This window comes from Orycteropus afer, unplaced genomic scaffold (genome assembly GCF_000298275.1).
Source record: "Orycteropus afer afer isolate SDZICR_OR568_19922 unplaced genomic scaffold, OryAfe1.0 scaffold00149, whole genome shotgun sequence".
NCBI lineage: Eukaryota > Metazoa > Chordata > Mammalia > Tubulidentata > Orycteropodidae > Orycteropus > Orycteropus afer.
In genome coordinates this window covers 8,063,509-8,086,727 of record NW_006921736.1, presented here as the reverse complement: position 1 = coordinate 8,086,727, position 23,219 = coordinate 8,063,509, and the positions used below count along the sequence as shown (strand labels likewise).

Sequence of the window (23,219 nt, the reverse complement as noted above, 5' to 3'; positions counted from 1 at the left end):
CAAAAATTTGAACAGTGAAACTAAGGAAAACTAAATGACTTTATATAGTTTTCTCCTACAGTGGAAGATGAGTAAGAGACCAGAATATGGAGCCTGCATCAATAAAAAAGAAGCATATAGAACAAATGTTTATCAAAGACTGGTTTTTTCCCTAGACTAAATGGCATTGTCTTCCTATTGTATTTGCTTAAAGTGACATTGTGCTGTCTGAGGTGAACATTCAAATTATACTTTCCCTAAGCCTTCATACACTGAACTGAAACTTAGTTTAAAATTGAAACTTTGAAGTTGGTTTAAAATTGAAATATATAGCTTCAAAAATGAAAAAAAGATGCAAAGTACATTTTTTTTTCACTTTGTACTCTGCTTTAGGGGCTTTAGGGATATTTGCAGAGCACATTTTGTTGGAGAGGCCAGCTAAGGAAGGAAAACCAGTATTGAAAGCGATAGCAGTAGATTTATAAAAGCAATAGATTTTTTTTTTTTTTAATGTGAAACACTGTTCAGGAAAAGAAGCATTTTAGTTATTTCCTCTGTCTTTTTATATTTTAAGCAAAAAAGGCACAAAATTGTATTACATACTAAAGTAATAATTACCCCAGTAGGTGCTTAAGTAACTACAAGCCCAGTCAATCCATATAAACCTTTGCCAGATTGAGTAAAGTCCTAGCCTTAGTGACCCCCATGGGGTTTCCAAGGCTGTAAATGTTTACAGAAGCAAACTGCTTCATCTCTTTCTTGTGGAATGGGTGGTGGGTTTGAACTACCAATATTTTGGTTAGCAGCCCAAAGCCTTAACCACAGTGCCACCAGAGCTCCTGAGTCAGCCCATACAGATGCATGCATTTCGTCATGGGCCGAGGCACTGTCATTAGCCGGGGATTGATTGAGTGCCTCTCTCTTCACTGTTCAAACCGGTTATTTTAGGCTTCAAGTCTGGTAACAAAACATGATCATGTTGGCTATTGTGGATTTTCTTTTTAAAAAAGGTTCAGCAAATTTGTATACAAGTAGAGAAAAGTTGTAAACCCAGTATATAAATTAGATTGATCAGATTTGGCTTGCCCTCTGGGGAGCCATTGTTTGCTCCTAAACTAGTCCATAATTGTTTGTCCTTCCAAAAAAAAAAAAAAAAAAAAAAAAAAAAAAAAAAAAAAAAAAAAAAAAAACAAAAAAAAAAAAAAAACACAAACACACTGCCATCAAGTCAATTCCGAGTCACAGTGACCTTCTTTGGGTTTCTGGGATGGTAATTCTTAACAGAAGTTTGACCCATCTTCCTTTGGCGGAGCAGCTTGGTGGGTTTGAACCACCAACATTCTGGTTAGCTGTCAAATGCCTGAGGCACCACATCACATAAAAAGACCTCCTTTTATGCTTCCTTAATGTCCTCCAAAGGAACCCTTCTGGCTCAGTGGTTTAAGCACTAGACTGTTAACCAAAGGGTTGGAGAAAGATCTGGCAGTCTGCTTCTGATTCTGACTCATAGCAACTCTATAGAACAGAGAACTGCCCCATAGGGTTTCCAAGACTGTAATCTTTACAGAGAGAAGCCCTTGTGGCACTGTAGGTTAACTCACTCAGCTGCTAACTAAAAGGTTTGGACCCACCAGCCACTCCACAGAAGATGGGGTGAAGATTACATCTTTGCGCATCTGTGAAGATTACAGCTTTGAAAACCCTATGAGGCAGTCCTAGATTGCCATATAGGGTCACTATGAGTTAGAATTGACTCTAGGGCAACTGGTTTCATTTGCGTTTTTTTTTTTTTTTTCAAATGACCCTCACATAGTGGAGCTGTATTCAGAAATGCATTTTGATATTCAGTTCAACACTTAGGAGTGGTGCATAGGTCAGGAATATAGCCTGTAGAGCCCTGCCCCTTGGCCCTATCCCAGCCTCACCCCACATTCACACACAGCCCTTTGCTGGGCCATTTTCTGCCTCTGAGCACCAGTAAGTTTTGTGAAATCTCTAGTGTGCAACTTCGTGAAGACTGTCCTGGAAGTATCTTGAGGTTCCCTGGGGACTGTGTCTCGGGCAGCAGTGGCTGGTATAGATTTCAGATTCTAGAAGGTCTGCTATGAGCTCAAGTACTTGTTCTCTCAGCAAGCAATTAATTTCACCTAGCCACCGGACATAGGGTGTTTGAGCATTGTATGTTGTTTTTGTTGTTATGTGCTGTATCACTACGGAAGTAGGATTGCCCAACCTTCCTTCCGAGGAGTGTTGTTTGTATAGTGGATTATAATCTTAGGCCTGATGTAGCTGGACCCCAACATACTTGAGCAGGAACTGCTAATTCAGTTTAGGGAGAAAGAAAAAGGGGGCAGGAATTGAAAGGCTTGAACTTCTAAGGATTTAGGTGACCACACGAATTTTACCCCCTCTCCTTGGAAATGGTAAAGCCAGTTTTAGTGCTTGGTTTTTCGGGTGAATAAACCTGTAGTATGTTGCCATCTAGTGGAACATACAGCAAACTAAAGATTAATACATAATGATCACAAGGTGAGCTAATGAAATTAGCTGAAGAAAATTACTGGAAGTATTTTCAAAGCTAGTGTTTTGGAAACGCATGTATATTCAGATGAAACTAAAGTTGACTTTAGTAATAATAAAGTTTTCTTAAAGTAAACAGAAGGTCACTCTGTTTCTCAAGAGTTCATGGATATTTACCATCAGGAAAATAAAAGTAGATGGTCACTTGGCTTTTTTCAAACACATAACCAGGTTCAAGACATTGCGTCTTCATTGTCATCTGTACAAAAGGGGTAGTTTCTTACTTAAAGTCCAAAGCGAAGTGCTTGGTTATTACAAAATTATTTTAGTATGTTTTAAAATGTGATTTTAAGATTTCCAATATCTTTCTTACATGCTTTTCCTTTTGTTTAAATTGAATTTCCACAGAATAAATATGCCTTTATATATATATATATGTTTTTAAAGGAAGTAAATACATTACTTCACAAAGTAGGAATTTAACATTTAAATTCTAAATAGCATCCCAGAAGTGTCCAACTCTGTGGTCTTAGGCTTAATTTTTATTAAGATCTGCAAAATTATATTGAGGAACATTTCATCAACATTACCTACTCATTTTGTTTGTTTGTTTGCTCTTTTGCTTATATCTGATTAGATCCCTCCCTGGTGCCACAGCAGCTGAGTGTGCATCAAATCTGAAGAAAATCTACACAGTACAAACAGTACAGGTAAGATTAAGTAAAGCGATGTGCTGGGTTAACACAGTACATGTTGAACAGTTAACCATGCAGCTTAAAAACTGCCACTGTGCTGTTGTCTGTGCCAGGGTTCTGATCATGCATTGGCTCTCAGGTCCATTGTGGCCAGCTGCCTCCTATTAAGTCCACCCTAGAAGCTAGCCAAGCACACAGCCCAGCTGGCTTGCTCTTTTCTTGGTGACCTGCTAAAATTTTATCCACTACCTAAAATGAGGGGACTCTGGTAGCGTAGTGCCTAAGGCACTCGACTTCTAACCAGAAGGCTGGTGATTCAAACCCACCAGCCACTCCTCAGAGGGAAGGTTGAGCGATCTACTTCCGTAGTAATACCTCCTCGGAATACCAAGGAGAGGTCGCTATGAGTTGGATCCGACTCAGTGGCACATAACAACAACAACACCTAAAATAAACCTCCAGAGACCAGTCCCTGGAGAAGGATATAATGCTTAGTGAAGTAGAGGGTCAGTGAAAAAGGGGAAGACCCTCAAAGAGATGGATTGATACAGTGGCTGCAATGATGGACCAAAGCACAGCAACAATTGTGAAGATGGTGCAGGACCGGGCAATGTTCCCTTGTTTTTGTACATGGGGTTGCTGTGAATTAGAACAGATTTGATGGCACTTAAAGACAACACCTACACGAGACCCACACGAAAAGCTGACTTAAGGTGGTTTAAGAATGAGGAGTTTGCAACAAAATCCATGTCTTTAAGAAGCTCTGGTGGCACACTGGTTAAAGCATTCAGCTGCTAACCAAAAAGTTGATGGGAGAAAGATGAGGAAGTCTGCTTCTGTAAAAATTTATAGCCTTGGAAACGCTATAGGGCAGATCTACTCTGTCCTGTAGGATTGCTCCAAATTGGAATCAACTCCATGGCAGTGGGTTTGGTTTTGTTTTTTTTTAACAGTATTCATGGCTCCTAAGAGTAGTAAGCTGGTGTAAAGACACACTCTCCATCACAGAGCTTTTCTGATCTAGTTGGAAGAATGACATAAACATGTGGAAAGCAAAATAACAGTGTTGCTCTGAATTGTACTCAGTGTCAGAGTACAAGCCGTGTCACAAGGCAGCACATGGACCAGTGCCCAGAGAGACAAATGCTGTCAGAGTCTGGGAACGCTTACCCTTGCTGCTTCTCCTTTGTGACTTCTTGACTTTTATGACCTCTTCCCAGCAGTTATTTTCTAGACCTGAGAGAACTTGATTTTAACGTCTACCCTCATGCAAAAGCTCTTAGATCCTATTGATCTTTTGAGGTAACCATTAGACTTTTGATTCATGCTAGAAGGTCATCAGAGCTGTGCTTTGGAGGCCAGGGGCAGACACTAATAAAATCAGATTAAAGGATTGGTTCAGCGCAGTGGTTAAGGCATTCAGCTGCGAACCACAAGATTGGTGGTTCAAACCCACCAGCCACTCTGTGGGAGAATGATGAGGCAGTCTGCTTCCATAAAGATTTACAGCCGTGGAAACCCTGTGGGGCAGTTCAGCTCTGTCCAATAGGGTTGCTGTGAGTTGGGATCAACTTGATGGTGGTGGGTTTGGGTTTTGCTAAGATTGTCCAGTTGCTGTCTAGCTATCCCTTGCGTTTCAGAATAGAACTGTGCTCTATAGGGTTTCAGTGGCTGATCTTTTGGAAGTTAATTGCTGGGACTTTGTTCCAAGGCACTTTCTGCCTATAGGTAGAATCAAAATGCCAACCTTTTGAGCATGGTAACTTTTTGGGCCACTCAGGGTTGAAGGGAGGGTTAAATGAAATTGTGCATAGTTCTTGGTAGAACTTGCCACTTAGCCCTTAAATGTTGGTAGTTTTTACTTAGTAAAGTATTGTTGGATTGTGCCCCTTAGCTTCATCAGCTGGCTAGAGTGTGGGTACTGGGGTAGTCACATTGGCTGGTTTGTGTCCTCTATATGCCACTTACTGGCTAGGGCAAGTTAATTCAACCTTTTTGTATCTTGGTGTACTCACCAGTACAGGAAAAAAAAAAAAATCCACTGCCTTTGAGTCGATGCTGACTCATCCAGCCCCCATTGGTTTTCTAAGGTGGTAAATCTTTACAGAAGTAGATTGCTCCATCTTCCTTCCATGGAGTAGCTGGTGGATTTGAACCACTAACCTTCTGGTTAACAGTCAAATGCCTTAGGCGCTGTACTACCAGAGTGCCTTTACTCACCTGTAAAATGGAGATAATAACAAGACTGATGATATTGTAATGTAAGAAAGAAATGGGACCATGAAGTAAAAAGCATATGGACATTGCCCAAAAATAATAATAAGGTCATCTGCCATAACTTGCCTACTTTCTATTGGAGTATCTTTTTGTACTTTTCCTCAGTCATGCTTTGTGTCAGAAAACTCTACACTACTGCTTCTAGATTCTTTATTTCAAGCAGTTATACCTAGGATTATACCACTGGTAATACTTCTACTTTTGAAATTATATTTAACTTCTGAATATCTTATGGGATTTCAGCCTTGAATATCCTTGATACCTTGAGGATAGTCCTTAGTTATTCAAGAACTAATCTGAATACCAGTTTTAAAGATACTTGAGGACCTGCTTTGTTTCTCCTACTGTCTTTTTAGTCTGTGATGATTAGTTGATTCTTAACCTCTCTCTCTTTAAAACGAAACCAAAAAAAACTTACTCCTAATCATGTCTGTTTTTTCCCCCCCACATATGTATGGGTAAAATGTAAGAATCGTATGTTATTAATGATAATTTTATATAAAGGCAAAGTGGCTTTCTGTACTTTGAGGCTCTTCAGCAAGTTAGAAACACTGATGGGGGTGAAGGAGGAATTGCTGGCCCTGTTATTAGCTAGGGAAGCTGAGCCTTATAGGTTTCCATCTAGTGCAAACAATCCATCATTCCATGTCTCTGGATCTAGAACTTTCTCCCCACTTCTAGTTTACTCCTCTTTCTTTCACTCCACCCTAACTGAGTAGGGGAGGAGGTACGTGTCTCCAGATGACCCAGTAACCCCTCCTGAGGACACTGTTATCATAGCCAACAGTAATTCTTTCTGTCTGAAGTTAAATTCATTGCCTGTTTTCCTCCCTTTCTTGGAAAATTCCATTTTTTATCTAGGTTTGTTTTCCAGATGTTTATTGGTTCCTTTTACTCTTTTGTAAACATTTCCAAGTTTTCCACATTTCCCTCGTGGTTTTGCATCCTAAATAGACACAGTACAGAATAGAACACAGCTTCTGAACAAGCCCACTATTACCTGTAGGAGGATGAAGACCTTCGTGCCCGATGTTATTTGTAAGGGAAAGCTCCCTCATCTCTGAGCTCTTTAAGTCTTTCCTGCCATAAGACTAAAAATTCCACTCCTCAAAACTCATTTCTGCACAGCACTCTGTCCCAAACCTCAATCATTCATGTTATCACCTTAAAGATTTCCTCACAATTTGTCCCACTTGTACTATTTTCTACTTGATATTTTCCATAAATTGACTTACTTTCTACTTAAATGTACTTAAAACCAAAGTTCCTGTTTCCTCTGCAAATGGAAATCTGTTATCATTTCATAAATAAAAAGTACTCATAAAAATACATACAAACTATTAAAAAGTTAAGAGAATGTTCCTTACATTCTCTAAAACCCTTGTGTGCACTGCCATTGATACCAACACATCCTGCCCCTACAGGATCTTATCAAAAGGTGAAGCTACCCAACTAGAGAGCTGCTGTGCTGTACTGGGTCATTAAGTTAGGGCATCACATTGCCTTCCAAATCCATGGGAAATGACTACTGCTGGGTTTTTTCCCCCAGAGAGGAAGGTATTGTAGGTCAGTATTGACAATGAGGGGATAGTGGTTGTTCAGTGGTTGAATTCTGGCATTCCGCATTGGAGATTCAAGTTTGATTCCCAGTCATTGCATCTCATGTGCAGCCATAACCTGTCAGTGTAGACTTGGATGTTACTATGATGCTGAATAGGTTATAGCGGACCTTCTAGACTAAGATGCAGTAGGACAAAAGGCCTGACAATCTACTTCCTAAATTAACCAGTGAAAACCCTATGAACCACAATGGTGCATTCCCATCGTGCATTGCCTTACCATAAGTCAGGGACAACTCCATGGCGACTAACAACAATAACAACGCTGATAATGGAGGGTGATGGAAATATCCTGTGGTGGGAATGTAAGATTTAATCTTGCAAATTAAAATTTAGTCACCTCAAATATAAAATGTGGTCTCTTCCCATTTAAGTGCCTTTCAGGGAAAATGATTGATAAATTCTCCCTTCTCCATATGAGCTAGCAATACACCTGGCCTTTGGCATTGTGCCCACCATCCATGGCCTTGCCATAGTCACAGGACATGAATGCCTCTAGTTTGTATACCCATATTTAGACTTCAGGCTTCCTTCTATCTCTAGGCCTTCTAGCAATCTCTTGCTCCAACTTGGGAACATAGGAAATATTGGCTACCTTCCCCACACCCCACCTGAATGAGGGAGACTATAAGGTTATGGCAGGCCCATCAAGAATAATGCTTCCTGCGTCTTTGGCTGTTCTCTGACCTGCCCACCATGTTACTCAGCTTGAAAGAATGAGAAATGTCTATAGGAGGCTTGTAGCCGCATGGTCTCTGCCCAGGAAGCAGGATACATGTTGCCCTACTTTTTTGGCATCTTCTCTTCCATTCTATCAGGATTTTAACCCCACTCCTCTCATGCCAAGCTTTTAACTTCCCAACTCAGAGCTTTATTTCTTTCCTTTTCTTTCTTTTTTTAAAATTCTTCCTATATCATGGGAAATTGCTCTAACATCCTATCCTTCCTCTTATCAACTAGATGATCAGTTCTCCAAACTTTGCCTCCTAACTTTGGGTTAAGCCCTAGAACTCAAAGCAAAATGTATTTCTCTCTCAAATACTAGCTCTTCTTTCAAATCAAAAGAACTTGCTTTCAGCCTGTTGTGTCTGCTGTGAGTTAAAAACACCCATTCAGATCTTCAGTTTCCTTCTCTGCTCAGGTGCTTTCTGCCCTTCCTGTGAAGTCAGGAATACCATTGATTCAATAGGTGGGAAGCCTCAGGCAAGTAGAAATACCTAATGAATGAAAATATTTCTGTTTAATATTTCAAAACTATTCTCCTGCCATACATACTATAACCCTAGGAACAAAATCCTGGATTGTTTTCGTTAAATGTGTATTTCCTGTGTGGTTTTGTTTTGTTGTTTTATAAAACAGAAGTATTACTTTGTTGTCTGTCAACACGTGGCACATTTTTTTTCTCACATATTTTGAAGGATGTTCTTTTGAGAGACAGCCTGGTGGCTTAGTCGGATATACCATGCCATCCACCTACAGCAAAGACCTGAAAACCAAGTGAAAGAGATGCAGATGACAGTCCTGGAACTGTGGAGATCAAAGGGAAGGATAAATAATCAGGTTGAACACAATTGGAAGGAGAAACTGAATGAAAACCATGAACGAGGAGAGTTACAGATCAGAGGTGCTCTGTCAGCCAGCCTAGTGCCAGGTGGCCATTTTGAGACAATGTAAGCAGTGACCACAGATGATGAGTACAGGAAGGCAACTTCAGGAGATACCCAGTAAGAGGCAGAGAAACTGTAGATAGACCCAGAGTGAAATAAGGTGAGTAAGATGTGAGCGAGATCTAAGGGGAAAGTACAGGAGGACATGAACAGACACTTCACCAAAGAAGACATGAAGGAATGTTCCCGATCATTAGCCATTAGAGATGCATTAGCCATTACACTGAGATAACTTCTCACCCCAGCATTAATAGCAAAATTAAAAAAACAGGAAACAAAAAATGCTGGTGAGGGTGTGGAGAGACTGGAATACTCATACGCTGCTGGTGGGATTGTAAAATGATACAACTGCTGTGAAAAATGGTTTAGCCCTTTTTAGGAAGTTGGAAATAGAAATACCATGTGATCCAGCAGTCCCCCAACTAGGGACATATCCTACAGAAATAAGAACCATGACATGAACAAATACGCACACCCATATTTATCACAGCCTTATTTACGTAGCAAAAATATGGAAGCAACCTGAGTGCCCACCACTGGATGAATGAATAAACAAACTATGGTACATACACACAATGGAGTACTATACAGCATTAAAGAATAATGATAAATTTGCAAAATACCTTATAACATGGATGAACCTGGAGGACATTATGCTGAGTGAAATTAGTTGATCAATAACCCACTAACCCACTCAAAATGACACCTCCTTGTGTTTCCAAGGCAGTATCACTACAGAAGTAGATTGCCCAACCTTCCTTCCGAGGAGTGGCTGGTGTATTTGACCCACAAGCCTTCTGATTAGCAGTCACATGTCTTAAGCAGTATGCCACCAGAGCTCCTAGTTGAAGGACAATTATTATATGAGACCACTACTGTAAAAAGTTAAGAAAAAGTTTATATACAGAAAGAATTGTTCTTTGAAGGTACCATGGATGAGGGGCAGGGATGGACAATCACCAACTGGAGTGTAGACACATACTAACTTGGGTGAAGGGAAAGGCAAATACAGTAAGGAGAAGGTCAGAACAAAATGATCAAGGCAGTGGAAGACATAGGAGAAGCACTAGAGTTAAAGGTAACAGAGGTGAATACTGTTATACACACAGTCCTACAATAATACTAATAATAGTGATTGAGGAGTGGATGCATAGACAGACACTCAAGCTGAATAGGGGTGGAAAGGCTAATGGAACTATACCTGTAAATATATATAGATTTGACAGAGGCTGTCTCTACCTGTATATTTATATGTGCTGCAGATATAGTCATGAATATAGTAGAGGGGAAAAGTTATGAAAACGCCTTCATCATATACAAACACCTTGAGGGAATGGGGGATCAAGACCATGTTGTCTTGGGGCACACTAAAGTCAATTAGCTTAACATCGTCCACAAAGACAATGTTCTACATCCTACTTTGGAGAGTACTGGCTAGGATCTTAACAGCTTGTGAGCAGCCATCTAAGATGCAACTATGGGTCTCTCTGCATCCAGAGAAAAAGAAGAGTGAAAAAAAATCCAAGACACAGGAAACAATTCAAAGGATTAATGGAGCATGTGAACCCCAGCCTCCATGACCCTGAGACGAGAAGAATTAGATGGTACCTGACTATCATTGCTGACTGCTCTGAAAGGGATCACAATAAGAGGTCCTGGACAGAGTAGGGGGGAATGTGGAACAGAACTCAAAATCATTAAAAAAAAAAAAAAGATTTACTGGTCTGAGAAAGACAGAGTAGAACTCCCAAGACTATGACCCTTAGACAGCCTTCAAGCCAGGATCTGAACTTAATCCCGATAACTCAACTGTCAAGCAAACTGTAGACAGATCTATAAGGTGAACAGTAATACCAGGAGCTCTGGTAGCATAGTGGCTAAAGCACTTGACTGCTAACCAGAAGGCTGGCGCTTCAAACCCACCAGCCACTCCTCGGAAGGAAGGTTGGGCAATCCTACTTCCGTAGTGATACTGCCTCGGAAACCCAAGGAGGGGTCGCTATGAGTCGGGGCCAACTCGACGGCACCTAACAACAACAACAACAACAAACATGCCCTCATCACAACAATCAAGCATCTGAGACCAAGAGGACAACATTTGCACAGGTATGGAGCTAGGAAGGTGGGAGAGGATAGGAAGGAAGAACAAGGGGAAGGGGTAAGCATAGGGAGGAATTGTGAACAATGCTGTTGCAGTGTGGGGATTGCAGTAAATATTACAAAACAGAATGTGTATGGATTGTTGGATGAAAAACCAATATGCTCTGTAAACTTCCACTCAAATCACAATTAAAAAAAAAAAAAAAAAAAGCGTCTGGGGGATATAGGAAGGCAGGCAAGAACTCCAGGGATACTGGTGACCATAGAGTAGAGAGGGAGCCAGGAACAAAAGACAAGACCATTCACCAGCAGTGGTCCCTGACCATAAGGGTGGGTGGTGTAAATGGAGTAATAGATCCATAGAGTGTCAGATCCCCCACCTGACTAGACTCTGGGCAGCTCTCCTCATGTCACATTTGGTTGGAGCCAGGTCCTGATGGCTGAATCCTGTGAGGAGTGTGCTCTTCCTCCCTTGCCTTCCTGGTGACCAGTGAAGTGAGCCACTCTTGCTGCCCCACTTGCCTGTGAACTGTGGTACAAGCCCTCTCCACATCCCCAGCCCTGCCCTGCTCATGACTGGTGACACATATCTGTCCCCATCCACTGCCATACCTACCCAGCAAGCAGCAGCAGCATGGATGCTCACTAAGCTGCTCATCTTCACACCACCCCACCCACCCAGCACATACTCCTGTGCTGCTGGAATGATGACTGGTGGCAGCATGTGCCCACCCTGCCACCCCCTTGCTCACCTATTGATAGGTGGGAAGTGCTCTCTTGCCACCAGACCAGTGATCAACAGATCACACTCACCCCGCCTGTTCTGTTAATCAAAACAAATCAAAAGAATCAAGATAAACCTAAAGAAATAACAATAAAAATATTAACTAATTAATTAACACCTTAATGTCTCAGAGATGGCAGACAATAACAAATCATATGAAGAAACAGGCTAAGATAGCTCAAAACAAGTGAGCAAAATAAAGGGAAAGAAAATTTTCCTAAGGAAGAAATGGTAATAGAACTACCTGAGGAGAAATTGAAAAAAAATTATATTTAGGATCCTCAAAGACATAGGAAAATGGAGGGGGGTATGTAGAAGAATTCAGGAAAACAATACAACATCAAAATGACAGACTCAGTAGACAATTAGAAACTGTAAAAACAACAACTAGAAATTCAGAAGATTAACAGTAGATACCAGAAACAGATAATGCAGTGGAAGGACACAAGTAGAATTGGTTTGAGGAAGAAAGAGTCATCAAAATCGAGCACAAATCTCTTGATCCTAATTTGCTTGAGAACAATCAGAAAAAAGAATGAAGGTAAATGAAGAAAGCTTAAGAGTTATGTGGGACCATCAAGAGGGAATTCCAGAAGGAGGGTGGAGAGAGAGAATCTTCGCAGATATGTTGGCAAAAAACTTCCCAGATACCATGAAAGATGAGAAGATTTCCATCTAAGAAGCCCAGCGAGCCTTAAACAGAGTAGACCACAAAAGAAACTCACCGAGACATACCATAATCAAACTTTCCAAAACCAAAGACAAAGAAAGAATTCTGAAAGCAGCTCATGAAAAATGAAGTGTCAACTACAAAGGGGCACCAGTAAAACTAAGGATTGATTTCTTGTCAGAAACCATGCAGTCAAGAAAGCAATGGGATGACATATAAAAAAACCCTGAAAGAAAAGAATTGCCTAACCAAGAATCACATGTCCATCGAATTGTCTTTGAGATGATGGTGAAACGAAGACATTCAAAGATAGATATTAAAGGAATTTGTGAAAACCAGACCAGCCTTACAAAAAGAGTTAAATAGAGTTCTTTGGTTAGAGAACCAACAACATCATACAACAACCTGAGATAAAGAAACCAACACCATCCAGATACCAACTCAGATAACAGTTTCACAAGAGTAAAATAAAGCTACAAAACTGATTACAGAGAAGCAGAGGTCTTAGGCTGTACACGATAACAACTCCAAAACAAAAAGGGGAAATAAAAAGTGTAGTTGTAGACCTTCCATATGGAAAGGAAGTCAAGGCAATTTCAAAATAGACTGTTTTCAGTTTAAGAGGATAAAATTAGTAACCACAAAGAAAATTAATAAATCTACTCACCAAAATAAAGAATAAGAAACCAAAAGCCTTAGGAAACACAAAAGCGACAACAACGATGATTGATGGGAAAAGAAAATCCATGTACAAAAAGAACTTAACACAGAAAATTAAGAGGAAAAGGGAACCATTAATACCAAAAAAAAAAATGTATAACAAAATTATAGCAGTGAATTCATACCTATTGTTTAATCACACTGAATGTAAATGGAGCAATTACATGAGTCAAGAGACAGAGGGTGGCAGAATGGATTAAATATATTCTTTCTTTTCAGAACATCAGTAGAAAGTGGAGGAGGAAATTTGCCAATTCTCCTGTGATGAATTTTTATCTATTTGTCAGAATAGTGTCAGGTAGGACATACTAGTCCAGTCAGAGCTAGTAAATAGAGATTTATCAAATGGTCACCAGTGTCTAATGAGTTTGCCAATTCCTTACTTCCATAAAAAAAAATTGCTACAAAGTGGTGTCACATTATGTTTAATGATTAAGCTATCCATTGCAATAGGTGTACCATACCCATTATGCAAAGGAGGACACTTAGATTTCAAGAGATTTAAAACCTAAGTTTTAAATCCAGGTCTTCAACTCCATTGGAAGACCATCTGCCCTGCATCACTTCCTCAAGGAGGGTGCCAAAATGATGGTGGAGAACTTACCCACTAAGGAGTGGATTGCCACTGGGCAAAGTTATTCTGCATGTATTCAGCTCACTTCCCCAGGGACTTACTACAGTGCACTATCCAAAACTGGTGTTTTCAAATGTTGGCTGTTGTGATGAGGGCATATCCTCTTGGTATTACTGTTATACCTATCTTTGTTCTTAGGTTATCATTAAACATTTAACCATCACTAATATGCCACTCCTCGGAAGGAAGGTTGGGCAATCCTACTTCCGTAGTGATACTGCCTCGGAAACCCAAGGAGGGGTCGCTATGAGTTGGGGCCGACTCGACGGCAAATAACAACAACAACAACAACAATATACCCTGTGTTCATTAAACACTTAACTATCACTAATACATATTGTGTTCATTAAGCACTATCTGGTGGATATTTCCTAGGCCATTTGACTGCTAACCAGAAGATTGGTGGTTCAAACCCACCAGCCACTCCGTGGAAGGAAGACTGGGCAATCTACTTTCGTAAAGATTTACCACCTCAGAAATCCAAAGGGGGTTGTTATGAGTTGGAATTGACTTGATGGGAGTGAGTTTGGTTTTGGTTTTTACACACTAGTACACATTGTGCCTAGTTTTACTATAAGCCACAATCTATTACAATTTTAGTATGATTTTCTACAATCTACTCTTTGCAGGCCAAGTAGAATTAATTATAAGCCTAAAAGCTTTTGAAGTTTATTTGCAAGGCTCTATCAACAGTAAAATTTTGGCATCTCAATATTAAAATATATGTTACAGAGAATCATAAATCATAATCATAATCAAGCTTCCAGCATAAAGCCTTTTTACTTTTGCAGGAAAGTAAGAGGTCCTCAGGAGCTATTCGTTGCACTATTTCACAATCAGACATGCTTAACAGATATTCTGTGTATTGGACAAGGTTTGCAACAGGTGCAGAATGGGCATGGGGTAATGTCCTCTGACCTCCTCTACTTTCACAAACGGGAGAGAATCACCATCAGCAGCATCAGCCCGACTTGATTTCCTATGAGGCAAAAGTTAGACATGCTACCACTCTCCAACTCTCCTTACCAATTATGAGACCAGCTGTCCCTCCCACAGCCCTCACTACTCTGCTGGGTTTGATAATTCATTGCAATAGCCATACAGAATTCACAGACAATACTCATAGTTACGGGGTTTATTAGGTAAGCAGAAGGTTGCAGTTCAGGTTCAGGAATGCTCAGGATTCAATTCTTTGACCAGGACAGGCTCCTCTGTAACACTGCAGAGGCATACCTCTCTTTAGCACTTTGGCCTCTTGGCCTGGCATCTTCTCTGCTTGGGCAAGTGCTACAGAGCTCTTAGGTACACCCCACTCTGCCAGCATGCCTCCTCCCAAAAGACACTCAGCTTTCTTGCTTCATGGGCCAGCAAGCCCACCGCTCTGTCTCGTGCTGGTCTCTCGGTTCTGCTGCCTCTGCTGCTGCCATTTCTTTGATATCTCTCTGCTGTCTCTCTGCTGAAGAGATCCAGCACACAGATCTTGGGTTTGATGATGTGCTTCATTCCTGGCTGCTCTTTCTTGCTGGTTGTGAGATTCCTCTTTCTGCCTCTGGATGGTTCATTTTAAATCTAGTCCCACCCACACAAGGGTGCCGTGTACCTTATTAACATTAATAATAAGCTGTCCAGTCCCTTTGGTAGATCACAAAGCACTTCACATTTGCATAGTCATTTTGTAGAAGTCACAAAGACCATGGCTAAAAGCCATGCCAAGTAATGTCCTACATCACCCAAAGACATAGGAATTTTCTGCCAAGAAAATTTTAAAATGAGACTCTTGGGATGGAGTGGAAATGCTGGCTACAGCATCCTGAGCCGATAGAAGCATGGCACGCCACCTGCCCCGTCCTCCTTTCCACAGCCCCGCCACCACAGCACTGCGAGTTACAGAATGTCCATAGAGGCAGTGTTGGCGATCCCATCTATGGGAAACCTTCTGTGTGTACAGGTTTTTCACAAGACTTGGACAAATCTACCAGTCCTGGCTGGACAAGTCTACTCCTTACACAGCAGTACAGTGGGTTGTGACACTGGCACTGAGCTTGGTCTACATGATCAAGAGTTTACCTGTTGCAGGGCTGGTACATTATGACCTATGGCTTGGGAATCTACCACCTAAACCTTTTCATAGCTTTTCTTTCTCCAAAAGTGGATCCCTCCCTAATGGAAGATTCAGATGATGACCCTTCCTTGCCAACCAAGGAGAATGAGGAGTTCCAGCCCTTCATCCGAAGGCTGCCAGAGTTGAAATTTTGGCCCTTGGTAAGAAAGGGCATCCTGGTGGCCATGGTCTGCGTGTTCTTCAACGAATTCAACATGCCGGTGCCTTGGCCCATCCTGGTGATATATTTCATCATGCTCTTCTGCATCACAATGAAGAGGCAGATGAAGTACATGATAAAATACCAGTCTATCCTATTCACACACAGCAAGAGGAAATAGAAAGGGAAGGAAGACGTGGGGAAAACATTTACTAGTTAGCAGCTTGACTGAGTCTGTCACTCGTACCCTGAGAATGATTTTGAACCATTGTGACAATGCCTTTTTTCTTTACATAAAATAGTTGATTGTGAGGGGTCGAATTTTCTTTATAAAATGATCATCAGTTATTTGTATCAGATATATCAGGTTCTAGAAGAAACTGGCACTTAAACCAAATTGTATAGATTTATTTTTCAGTGGCATTCAAGTGTGTCAAACTGGCAGAGCCCAGGCAGGGAGACAGGCTGTGTTGGACTGGCAGGTGGGCGGAGGCAGCAGCCTCACTGCAATCCTGGACACCCTGCAAGGCTATGAGCACGGGGAGCAGCCAGGCTATATGAAGGGACCCATATTCTCCAGAACACCTCTGGGCAGGGTCTGCACACCCCAGCCACGTCAGACCTCTTCGCAGGAGGGTGATGCTCCTCTGATGTCACCTGTCTGGAAAACTCATTGCTGTCGAGTCAGACCCGACTCATAGCAACCCCTTCTTGGGTTTCTGAGGCAGTATCACTACCGAGGTAGATTGCTCAGCCTTCCTTCCAAGGAGTGGCTGGTGGGTTTGAACCACCAGCCTTCTGGTTAGCAGTCAAATGCCTTAAGCACTATGCTACCAGAGCTCCCACCTGTCTGGAAGAGCCTCACAAATTAAAGATGACTTCCAGAACTATGGGTTTCATGCCAGTTTCCCAATCTCACCTCACCATGGTGTGCAGATTGCTCCATCATGATGACTCAAAACTCTGTTCTTACCACCATGATTGCTTCTGGGGGCGTGGAGTGACAAATACATATTATATTAAAAAGAATAAATAAAAATAAAATGGGACTTGTCAATGATGTCACCAGATATTTTACTCCCATTTTTTGTTCATGCACAAACATGCAAATATGTGCTTTAATGAGAGTGTTAAATTAGAGTTAAGGCTGTAATCTCTTCCTGTCAGGTTTGCCAGGACTAACAAAATCAGTTGTCTGTTTTTGTTTTCAAGAAGCTTCTAAAGGTACAGTCCTCAGCACAATCCTTATAGTGTTTTTCTTACTTTGGGAACAGGAGAAATGTTTTGCTGTTTGTTATTTGTGTTTTCAAAGTTCTTTAAACATTAAGTAAGCAGGTAGGATTTAAGAACTTTGGCAGACATTCTGAATTGGGATGGCTTTTAGAAGATTTGGAGTCCCTGGATGGTGTGAATGGTTAACATACTGGACTGCTAACCAAAAAGTTGGAGGTTCAAGTCCAGCCAAAGGCACTTCAGAAGAAAGAACTGGTGATCTGCTTTTGAAAAATCAGCCATTGAAAATCCTGTGGAGCACAGTTCTGCCCTCACACACATGGGGTCACCATGAGTCAAAATCGACTTAATAGCAGTTGGTTTTTAGATTTGAACTGGCTTGCACCAAGGTCCTCTTGGTTTTACTGAAGACTGAAGTTTTCATTTTAACATCATTTTGTCCACAAATTCTACGAAGTTTGTTGCCACATCACGGTGGGGGTGCTAGGCTGGTAGGTGCTAAGTAAGGTTCAATGTGGTTAAAGGTCATTGTACCTGTGGGCAAATACCTTCAACAGGTATCCCTCTCCCTATGACTCCATGACCTGGTCTGTGGCTTCCAAAAATGGAGAAAGACATACTTAGAACTTATAGTTATATATTTAAAGGGGATGCCATTAATGATTAAGAAAATGGGTTTGGGATTCAGGTGGCCTGGCTTCAAATCCCTGATTTACTTATTTATACTCATATCACTGACAGGAACTGAAGTATTGGAGTCATCTTATTATTCACACAATGGTAAAGCATTTATAGGACATGTACCTCCATAAGAACGGACACCTATTTGAGGAGCTGGTGTTGAGTACAAGTCTGTGTTCAGCTATCCTGCTTCCTATATTAGCACCATTTTAGTAGAATGGATCTAAGGTGGATTCTCAGTGAATGAATCTACCATTGTGTGGTTTTTTAGTTCTCATAGTTCATTGTTGTCACTCTTGCAATTAATTTTTTTTAAAAAATGGGGTCAAACACTCCAATAGTATTATCAGTCAGCATAGATAAAATCCCATACCATTCATTCTACTCAATCCATGATGCCCTAGGATTCATTTTTCTAATTGCTCTGTTACAGTCACCTCTCAACTAAATCTTACGTACCTCAGCACTGCAGAGGTAAAGTTTTTACATTCACTTAGTAGTTCTGTGGCTCATTTCAAACAAACTGGGAAAGCTTTTATCCTTTATCACTTCAATCCTCGTTCTGATCCTAATGATCATACCAAACAGTGACAATTGGACAGAATAGTTTCTAGGCCTTGGTTTCCTAATTTATAAAACTGGGAATATGATTGCACCTCTTCATAAAGTTGGCATTATGAGCATGTACAAGTTAATAGAATAAAGCCTGGTGCACAGAACATTCTCAGTAAGTATCAGTTGTCATTCTTACAATTTATTATTTTTATATAATCTGTTTCTACTAGTGACCCTGTGTCTTGGACCACTGAGCTGTTCCCTGTTCTGTCTATGAGCAGAAGGAAAAAAGAGTACCTAAGGTGGTTCCTTTTAGCCTTCTCTTCTATACCTCCTCACTCCAGCCCAAAGTATAACCAAGCCCTACTCCGCTTAAAAAGAAGAAAGCATCTGTGTTATAAAGAAATACAGTTCAGTATATATATATATTGCACTACAGACTTCATTAGATACCATCTACCTGTCAGAAAAAATCATTAGCAAGATCCTTTCACAGTGTTTTGTGCAGACACATTGCATAGGAATGTTTGCTTAATAACCATAGCTTCTGAAACATAGAACTTTGCTTGATTTCAGCAAGTCATGTTCTTTAACATTATGTTGCATGTTGTAGGAGAAAATTTGAAGGGATACTGAGAAAAATTTATTTTGAATGAGTAGGACTTAATGAGGATGTATTTTTTTCTTTAATGCATTAATTTTATAATCTGGTGCCATATTAAGTCAATACTAGGTATATTAAACAGAGTGTTTTTCTTTTAAAGATATTCTGGAGTGTGTACAATAATATTCCTCCTGTGACTAGCCTGCCTTTGAGATGTAGTTATCATTTAATGAGAGGAGAGAGGCGACCACTTTGGTAAGTGTCTTATGTGCAATTTGAGGTTAAGGTGGGAGGGAAATGGTTATGAGCCTCATAAAATATTTACTTCGTGCCAACTTGGAATGCCAAAGTAATTGTCTCCCAGTGATGTTGGAAAGTAATTTTAGCTATTAGTTAATTATGAAATAAGCCTTTGCCCACCAGCCCCCTCACCATGGGCTCCAGGATGATGTGTAGGTTTCTTCATGCTCATCCACTGAACTCCTCATTACAGTTTCACCATAAATAGGTCATTAGTAGCACACTGAAGGCATAATATGGTGCTTTGTATGAGGTGTGGCATCACTTTGCCTTATTCTTTCACTTGTTCATTAATGACCTGGCCAGTGGAGTAAAGAAGCTTTACAGGATGGTGGGGAGGTGAGGGAAATAACTGTGTTGCCCAAGTCTACTGCATTGCTGAAGAAATCTCCTACCACCTCAGACACAGCTTTCACGTGGACACAGGAGATCTGTGGTACTGACTATAGGCCAAGGTCTAGCAGAAGGTGCCTTTCCTTCTTTATAACTTGATGTAGTGATAAGGGTGGTGGACAGTAAGCCAGGTTTCCTAGGCTGGAGTCCCAATTAGTAACAGACTTTTATACCATTTCCCTCAAACTTTCTGAGTTATTGACTCTTTAATAAAATGGAAATGTGTTTCAGCTCATTTGGTAGCAAATGACATAAACCTAATTTAAGCAAAAGATTTTTTTTTTTTTTTTTTTTTTGTCTCTGTAGCTGGAAGTCTACTGGTAGGGATGATTTCTGGCTGCTTTAGATCTGGATGCTCAGATGTTGTGGGGAATGTGATGCTCTCCATCAGATCGGCTTTGTTTTCCTCTGTGTTGATTTCATTTGCAGGAAGCCTCTCCCATTTGTGGTGTCAAGAGGACCTTCATAAACTCTGCCACCCTGCCAGTTTACAATGTCAGCACTCACCAGCTCCACCAAAATCCCAGAACTAGCTCTCACTGGTCCACCTTGGATCATCTTTCCATCCCTGCTCACTCAGAAAAACTAGGAAGAGGCAGGATTCTCATAGGCAAACCTGGATCAAAATTCAACCTTAAGGCCAGGATGTGGGATCCACCCTGAATTGGTCTGGCATAAAAATAAGGGAGTAAGTGGCTTCCCAAAGGGAAATTTGGTGCTCTTACCAGAATAAGAGGGAGTAGGCATTAAACAAGCAAACACAGCAGATGTCCATTGCTGTGGGGGAGTCACTGGTTAGCTCTGTGACACAAGGTTTGTATAAGAATCAAACAGGACAATGCCATGAACGCATCACACATGTCAGAGCATGTCACACCTATATGAAGCAGTTGTATTAATCTTCCCAACCCCACATAATCCAGGGAGCCTCCCCTTACCCCCTTCTTGAAAATGAGCCCCTTATGTTCCCTCTTCTCCCCTGTCCTTGTGGCTGCCGAGTTCTACTTTCTTCCCTCCCCACCCTACCTTTTTCTACCATCCACCTCTGTTTCCAACATAAGAACTGAAAGAAAGTTTATTAAAGAATTGTTTTTGTTTATAAGTTCATTTGAAACTATTGTCCAGCTAAACTTATGAAGAAATACTTCTAAATATATGTGGGACTGCTTAATCCATAAGTATAACTTTAAATGTTTTTCATTGGTAACAGGGAAGAGGAGAGTAATGCAAAGGGCGGTGTATGGAAAATGAAAGTTCCCAAGGACAGCACGGTAGGTTGGTCTGGTCCCTTTCTAGAACTGACTGAGCTTGGGGTTCTTTGCACGTGTTGAACACTTTGTACTTTTCTGGCAGCCTGCCTTGTGGTTTCAGTACAGGACAGTGGGTGAGAAATTCTGGTCAGAATTTGGTGATTTTATGCCTTATGCTATCACCTTGAAAACATACTGTATTTATAGAAATGGTGTGATCATGTGACTGTATCATGTGCTCTGTGAGAGCTAAAAGCCAATAAACCTTACAGAAAAGCTTATTTTCCTCACCATTTCCTCACCAGCCATAACTAAGAGTGTGGCAGTTGGCACTCTTAGAAGCAGGATCCTTTCTACCAAAAACTCATCTCTCCTCTACTGGGGTCTAAAAGTAGTTCTGAGAGTAACCAGGGCAGCCATGGTATGGGGATGACTGGAAGCCTTGTTGTCTCACCATTCATTGGAATTTCAGTGACAGGCTATGCCCAGCCTCTCTCAGCCTCAGAAATCTCCATTTCCCAAGAGTGGTTTTTATCCTTGGCATATCTGCTTGGGCTCTAACTCACTATATTGACTGAAATGAGCATTCAAATCTGTTAAATCTGGTATCTTGAGCCCTGGGAAACCAAAAAGCTTCTTTGAAAATAGATGAAAGGGCAAATATTACCCTGTCTCACCTTCTCATGGTTTCTTTCATGTAGATAAACTCAGAGAATTGAAATGTCTCCAGAGACCCATATACTTAAGCTCCAGGCATTTCCCTATAAGCACATCTCTCAAGATAAGACCAGAATTATTTGTTCAATGTGCAAACTGTTAGTCAAGTTCCAAGCCTGACTGTTGTTTGGCTTACATAATAAAAAACGTCAGTGATGTGAATTAACAAACCAGGAAAGGTGTATTGACCCCCTTTAACCTGAAACAAGAAGAGAAAGTGAAGAATGTAAGAGAATGAGAGAATTTAAGTTGTTTTTTTTTTTTTTCTTAAATTAAGAATGTTTTGTCTTCATGTTCTTTATTTAGTTAAACTAGACTTTGAGTTCTGGTAGAAACAATCATAATGTCAACATCAGTTGAAAAGTGGCTGAACGGCAGCCACTATGAAGTCTATAAAGTCCTTTCTTTCTTTATTAGTCCACTTGGCCACATTCAGTCACAAGTAATGTGTGATGCTTTCATGTCTGTACAAGTGCCCTCATCCCACGCAGTTCAGCCCACTCTTAATGGTCAATGAATGGGATTCAAAGAGGAGAGTGAGTGCGCAGCTCCCCTTACCTCCTCTCCCAACCCTCACCTCTTCACTAACAATGCGGGATACCTCAGGTGGGACAGATAGAAAGTACAAGGAATGATTGCCAGACTCCAGATAAGTAACCATAAGGGAGGCTCAAGGCACGAAGGACGAAAAACCACTCTGAGGGTGAGCAGTCACTTTTCAGATCCCTAGTTAACTGCCATCACCTTGGTTAAAAAACTATCTAGGCTGATTTAAGTTCATTAGAACATAATACTAAACACTAGTATTAAAGTTAATATGTATTAAGCACCTGGCTTACAGCAAGCACACAATTATTTATGGAATGGATCTTGAATAATGTTGAGCCCTTTTATTACAAAACAACAACAACAAAAAGGGCTGTGCTCAGCCTTTTGAATGCATTAGTTGATACATTACATGCTCACAACAACCTTGGGTCAGCTTTGTTGTTAGTCCCTTGTTCCCATAAGGAGACTGATGCTCAGAGAGGTCAGTGGCCTGCCCAGGATCACAGACAGTACATACACACAGCCTTTTAGACTTCAAATTCAGTTCTTGGAGACCTTGGAGTCTGTAACAATGACCAAGAGGATAAGTGGGATTGAGAATTTTTGAAGAGCATTTAGTCCGCCAATAACTTGTGAGTGGACGTGGGCAGTTTATTGGATGTCACTCTGAGATCTTGAGTAGGAGGACCTCATTTCTTCCTCATGGTAGGAAGTAGACAAGAATGTGTACTAATTCTTCCAGGGAAATGCGTACATACATACAAAGTTATGTCACTTAGTATAAAAAATATGCCACAAATGAGTGCAAATCTGTAGACCTCTACCAAAATCAAACCAAACTTACTGCCACTGAGTCGATGCCATCTCATAGTGAACCCCCTTTGGGTTTCTGAGTGGTAAATCCTGTAGACCTCTAGTATTCAATAAACCAGAAATTTCCTTACATGTTCTTTAGTCATATAACCTTTGAAGCACATTGTAAGCTGCAAAGAAGGAAAGAGAAATGATTTT

General features: G+C 40.8%; 1 protein-coding gene across 1 annotated transcript in view; it reads left to right on the top strand.

The window, feature by feature from the left end:
- Positions 1-23,219, top strand: part of EIF4E3 (eukaryotic translation initiation factor 4E family member 3) — a 79,423-nt gene that overhangs the window by 44,373 nt on the left and 11,831 nt on the right. The window contains exons 3-5 of the mRNA XM_042781679.1: positions 3,137-3,209; positions 19,160-19,254; positions 20,903-20,963. Coding sequence (XP_042637613.1) covers positions 3,137-3,209; positions 19,160-19,254; positions 20,903-20,963 — 229 coding nt within the window. The remainder of the gene's footprint in view (positions 1-3,136; positions 3,210-19,159; positions 19,255-20,902; positions 20,964-23,219) is intronic.